Here is a 5,188-nt window from a genome sequence, read left to right as displayed (position 1 = left end):
AAGGTTTTTTTTTTTTTTTTTTTTTTTTTTTTTTTTTTTTTTGCTAGCCACTCACTATTAGGTAGACCTGACAGGTACGCCAGATCAGGTCCGCCTGTCAGGTCTACCTGACAGTCTGACGGAATTCCGCTAGTTCGAAGGAGCGAAGCGACCGAATTCTGCTAGTACCAGATATTTATTCATATACTTACGTGATATCAGCATTAGCATGCAAGCAGTAAACATCGGGGGGGTCATTCTGAGGCAGCAGGTCAATGGCTTCCAAGTATCTATCGGTACTGTCCCTATATCTCATTAGAGGATAGCCCTCGTAGAATTGGTAGTCAGGATTGGTGTACACTTCGAGGGCGAACCAGACGGCAGCGAACGTATTAAGTAGACGCTTATCAAAGTCATCTGTCACGCGACCTCCGTATTGTACTTCACCTATCATGTATCTGGGAAAATAGAATGTTAAAGAAAAATAAGATATTTGACAGAGGGAACTGTAACTACTAAGGAGTTATTGTCTCGAAATCGAAGAGAGAAGGAAGACTGGATAGAAAGAAGATACCTGGCCAAACCGCTCATCCGATTGCTATGAAACTTTGTGAACTTATTGCTTGCACTCCCGTGAAGGTTATAGGCTATTTTCCGGAGCGAAGCGACAGAATTCGGCTAGTACCAGATATTTATTCATACACTTACGTGATATCAGCATTAGCATGCAAGCAGTACACATCGGGGGGGTCATTCTGAGGCAGCAGGTCAATGGCTTCCAAGTATCTATCGGTACTGTCCCTATATCTCATTAGAGGATAGCCCTCGTAGAATTGGTAGTCAGGATTGGTGTAGACTTCGAGGGCGAACCAGACGGCAGCGAACGTGTTAAGTAGACGCTTATCAAAGTCATCTGTCACGCGACCTCCGTATTGTACTTCACCTATCATATATCTGGGAAAATAGAATGTTAAAGAAATAAGATATTTGACAGAGGGAACTGTAACTACTAAGGAGTTATTGTCTCGAAATCGAGGAGAGAAGGAAGACTGGATAGAAAGAAGCCCGGGCGGTATCAAACCCGCGGCCTAGGCGGCAGCGAACGTGTTAAGTAGACGCTTATCAAAGTCATCTGTCACGCGACCTCCGTATTGTACTTCACCTATCATGTATCTGGGAAAGAGAAAAAAAAAATAATAAAAATAAGATATTTGACAGAGGGAACTGTAACTGCTAAGGAGTTATTGTATCGAAATCGAAGAGAGAAGGAAGACATGATAGAGAGAAGCCCGGGCGGTATCAAACCCGCGACCTAGCGCTTACAAGGCAGAAGCGCTACCAACCAAGCTAACTAGGCTGGCAGAATGTTAACTTGCAGAAAAAATCACCTTTATGGACTGAGGGGACATGAAAACGGATATTTCCAACCATTTCCCAATTTAGAAAATTTGGACCGATTGCAATATTTTCTCATTACCTTATACAATTAGGTCCCCTATACAAGGCGCTACAATTTCTTTATTCAACCCCCCAACCACACAAAATTGATGTTTGATGGTACGCCAAAAGAATCTTCAGGTGTCAGGTGGTACGCAGTACTCACAAGTTTGGGAGCCCCTGATCTAGAATAAAGTGGGTCCCGGGAGGGAATCGAACCAGAGATGCTTACAAGGCAGGCTCACCTCACAGTATGAACCTGTACTCACCTCACAGTAATCCAGCTGACGGTGTCCTTCTTGCTGAGTGAATCGCAATGGTTCTGCATAAACAGGCACGAGGCATACCAATCCGCATAGTTAAACTCATACGGGATATTCCAGCCTAGCGGACCGAACTTACGACGCTCCTGAACCACGGTACGGCAGCGAACGTGTTAAGTAGACGCTTATCAAAGTCATCTGTCACGCGACCTCCGTATTGTACTTCACCTATCATGTATCTGGGAAAAGAGAATGTTAAAAAAAAAAAATAATAAGATATTTGACAGAGGGAATTGTAACTGTTGAGTTATTGTCTCGAAATCGAAGAGAGAAGGAAGACAGGATAGAAAGAAGCCCGGGCGGTATCAAACCCGCGGCCTAGCGCTTACAAGGCAGAAGCGCTACCAACCAAGCTAACTAGGCTGGGAGAATGTTAACTTGCAGAAAAAATCACCTTTATGAACTCAGGGGACACTAAAACGGATATTTCCAACCATTTCCCAATTTAGAAAATTTGGATCGATTGCAATTTTTTTTTCCATTACCTTATACATTTAGGTCCCCTATACAAGGCGCTACAATTTCTTTATTTAACCCCCCAACCACACAAAATTGATGTTTGATGGTACGCCAAAAGAATCTTCAGAGGTGTCAGGTGGTACGCAGTACTCACAAGTTTGGGAGCCCCTGATCTAGAATAAAGTGGGTCCCGGGAGGGAATCGAACCAGAGATGCTAACAAGGCAGGCTCACCTCACAGTTCACCTTTATGAACTCAGGGGACACTAAAACGGATATTTCCAACCATTTCCCAATTTAGAAAATTTGGATCGATTGCAATTTTTTTTTCCATTACCTTATACATTTAGGTCCCCTATACAAGGCGCTACAATTTCTATATTTAACCCCCCAACCACACAAAATTGATGTTTGATGGTACGCCAAAAGAATCTTCAGAGGTGTCAGGTGGTACGCAGTACTCACAAGTTTGGGAGCCCCTGATCTAGAATAAAGTGGGTCCCGGGAGGGAATCGAACCAGAGATGCTTACAAGGCAGGCGCTCTTCAATGAACCTATACTCACCTCACAGTAATCCAGCTGACGGTGTCCTTCTTGCTGAGTGAATCGCAATGGTTCTGCATAAACAGGCACGAGGCATACCAATCCGCATAGTTAAACTCATACGGGATATTCCAGCCTAGCGGACCAAACTTACGACGCTCCTGAACCACGGTATGAAGGAACGAGGTAGTGAACAGAAGATATGTGTACTCCTCACGAGGACTGTAGTTGAACATGTGAGAACTCATCGAGCCGTAGGTACGCTTGAGACCCGCCCGAAGTCCTGAACAGGGAAGAGGAAATGTCAATGGTAGAACATGAAGTTATTTAAAATCCTTTGAACCTTTCTACAAAATACCTACTATGAACCATTTGAACCATGAAAAGTACAAAGTACAATGGACCTCACTTACTAGCAGGTGGTTGTAATATAAACTTGATAGCTATCTGTAGCAGTGACATGGGGAAGCCCGAATGAGGTTCAGTGGTAATCCACACTCGGAAATCTGGATGACACCGTTCTACAAAATACTTACTATGAACCATTTGAACCATGAAAAGTACAAAGTACAATGGACCTCACTTACCAGCAGGAGGCTGCGATGTAAACTTGATAGCTATCTGTAGCAAAGACATAGGGAAGCCCGGGTGAGGTTCAGTGGTAATCCACACTCGGAAATCTGGATGGCATCTTTCCACTCGGCCTAGATATCCGAATAACTCTGTCATGTATTCCAAACCCAAGTGACAGTTTTGAAGCAATGCCCAGCCACCCTGCAACCAAGTGGAAACTTCATTTGAATTTTCCTTCGAATATGAGGAGACCCGCCCGAAGTCCTGAACAGGGAAGAGGAAATGTCAATGGTAGAACATGAAGTTATTTAAAATCCTTTGAACCTTTCTACAAATATCTTCTATGAACCATTTGAAAAATGAAAAGTACAAAGTACAATGGCCCTCACTTACCAGCAGGTGGTTGTAATATAAACTTGATAGCTATCTGTAGCAGTGACATGGGGAAGCTCTTTCTGAAAGGATTGCTACTATAAAGATTTTTTTTTTTTTAACTTTAATTGATTTGTTGTTTAAAAATAGATAGTTATTAGACCATTCATTTTTTTTTTATTGCAAAAAAGGGTAATCAATTTTCGATCTCATATTCGAAGGAAAATTCATATGAACTTTCCATTTGGTTTCAGGGTGGCTGGGCATTGCTTCAAAACTGTCATTTGGGTTTGGAATACATGACAGAGTTATTCGGCTATCTAGGCCGCGTAGAAAGATGTCATCCAGATTTCCGAGTGTGGATTACTACTGAACCTCATCCGGGCTTCCCTATGTCTTTGCTACAGATAGCTATCAAGTTTACATCACAGCCTCCTGCTGGTAAGTGAGGTCCATTGTACTTTGTACTTTTCATGGTTCAAATGGTTCATAGTAGGTATTTTGTAGAACGGTGTTATCCAGATTTCCGAGTGTGGATTACTACTGAACCTCATCCGGGCTTCCCCATGTCACTGCTACAGGTAGCTATCATGTTTACATCACAATCTCCTGCTGGTAAGTGAGGTCCATTGTACTTTGTACTTTTCATGGCTCAAATGGTTCATAGTAGGTACTTTGTAGAAAGATGTCATCCAGATTTCCGAGTGTGGATTACCACTGAAACTCATCCGGGCTTCCCATGTCACTGCTACAGGTAGCTATCAAGTTTATATTACAACCACCTGCTGGTAAGTGAGGTCCATTGTACTTTGTACTTTTCATGGTTCAAATAGTTCATAGTAGGTATTTTGTAGAAAGGTTCAAAGGATTTTAAATAACTTCATGTTCTACCATTGACATTTCCTCTTCCCTGTTCAGGACTTCGGGCGGGTCTCAAGCGTACCTACGGCTCGATGAGTTCTCACATGTTCAACTACAGTCCTCGTGAGGAGTACACATATCTTCTGTTCACCACCTCGTTCCTTCACACCGTGGTTCAGGAGCGTCGTAAGTTTGGTCCGCTAGGCTGGAATATTCCGTATGAGTTTAACTATGCGGATTGGTATGCCTCGTGCCTGTTTATGCAGAACCATTGCGATTCACTCAGCAAGAAGGACACCGTCAGCTGGATTACTGTGAGGTGAGTATAGGTTCATTGAAGAGCGCCTGCCTTGTAAGCATCTCTGGTTCGATTCCCTCCCGGGACCCACTTTATTCTAGATCAGGGGCTCCCAAACTTGTGAGTACTGCGTACCACCTGACACCTCTGAAGATTCTTTTGACGTACCATCAAACATCAATTTTGTGTGGTTGGGGGGTTAAATAAAGAAATTGTAGCGCCTTGTATAGGGGACCTAAATGTATAAGGTAATGGAAAAAAAAAATTGCAATCGATCCAAATTTTCTAAATTGGGAAATGGTTGGAAATATCCGTTTTAGTGTCCCCTGAGTTCATAAAGGTGA

The 5,188-nt window shown here is 42.9% G+C and overlaps 2 protein-coding genes across 2 annotated transcripts; one reads left to right on the top strand and one right to left on the bottom strand.

The window, feature by feature from the left end:
* Positions 1-150: 150 nt before the first annotated feature.
* On the bottom strand, positions 151-3,511 carry LOC103521632 (dynein heavy chain 5, axonemal-like). Its single transcript, XM_026832224.1, has 4 exons — positions 3,328-3,511; positions 2,908-3,023; positions 1,686-1,831; positions 151-437 (listed from the first exon to the last, which is right to left on the bottom strand). The coding sequence occupies exons 1-4, from the start codon at positions 3,467-3,469 to the stop codon at positions 188-190; spliced, it is 654 nt and encodes a 217-aa protein (XP_026688025.1). The 5' UTR covers positions 3,470-3,511; the 3' UTR covers positions 151-187.
* Positions 3,512-3,691: 180 nt separating this feature from the next.
* On the top strand, positions 3,692-4,865 carry LOC103521631 (dynein heavy chain 8, axonemal-like; the record flags this gene model as incomplete). Its single annotated transcript, XM_008486742.1, has 3 exons — positions 3,692-3,712; positions 3,940-4,126; positions 4,604-4,865. Coding segments are annotated over exons 1-3 (470 nt in total), but the record flags the coding sequence as incomplete, so codon positions are not given.
* Positions 4,866-5,188: the final 323 nt, after the last annotated feature.

This window comes from Diaphorina citri, unplaced genomic scaffold (assembly GCF_000475195.1).
Source record: "Diaphorina citri unplaced genomic scaffold, Diaci psyllid genome assembly version 1.1 scaffold5613, whole genome shotgun sequence".
Lineage (NCBI taxonomy): Eukaryota > Metazoa > Arthropoda > Insecta > Hemiptera > Psyllidae > Diaphorina > Diaphorina citri.
The sequence above is the reverse complement of the archived record's forward strand: the minus strand, read 5'-3'. Positions and strand labels throughout refer to the sequence as shown.

Bases quoted from the DNA above. Each gene is read 5' to 3' on its own strand.
- LOC103521632 (XM_026832224.1), bottom strand. From the start codon at position 3,469: ATGACAGAGTTATTCGGATATCTAGGCCGAGTGGAAAGATGCCATCCA. The intron at 3,024-3,327 runs GTAAGTGAGGTC...TTCCCTGTTCAG, and splicing joins TACATCGCAGCCTCCTGCTG to GACTTCGGGCGGGTCTCAAG. The intron at 438-1,685 runs GTGAGTACAGGT...CTATTTTCCCAG, and splicing joins GTCAGCTGGATTACTGTGAG to ATACATGATAGGTGAAGTAC.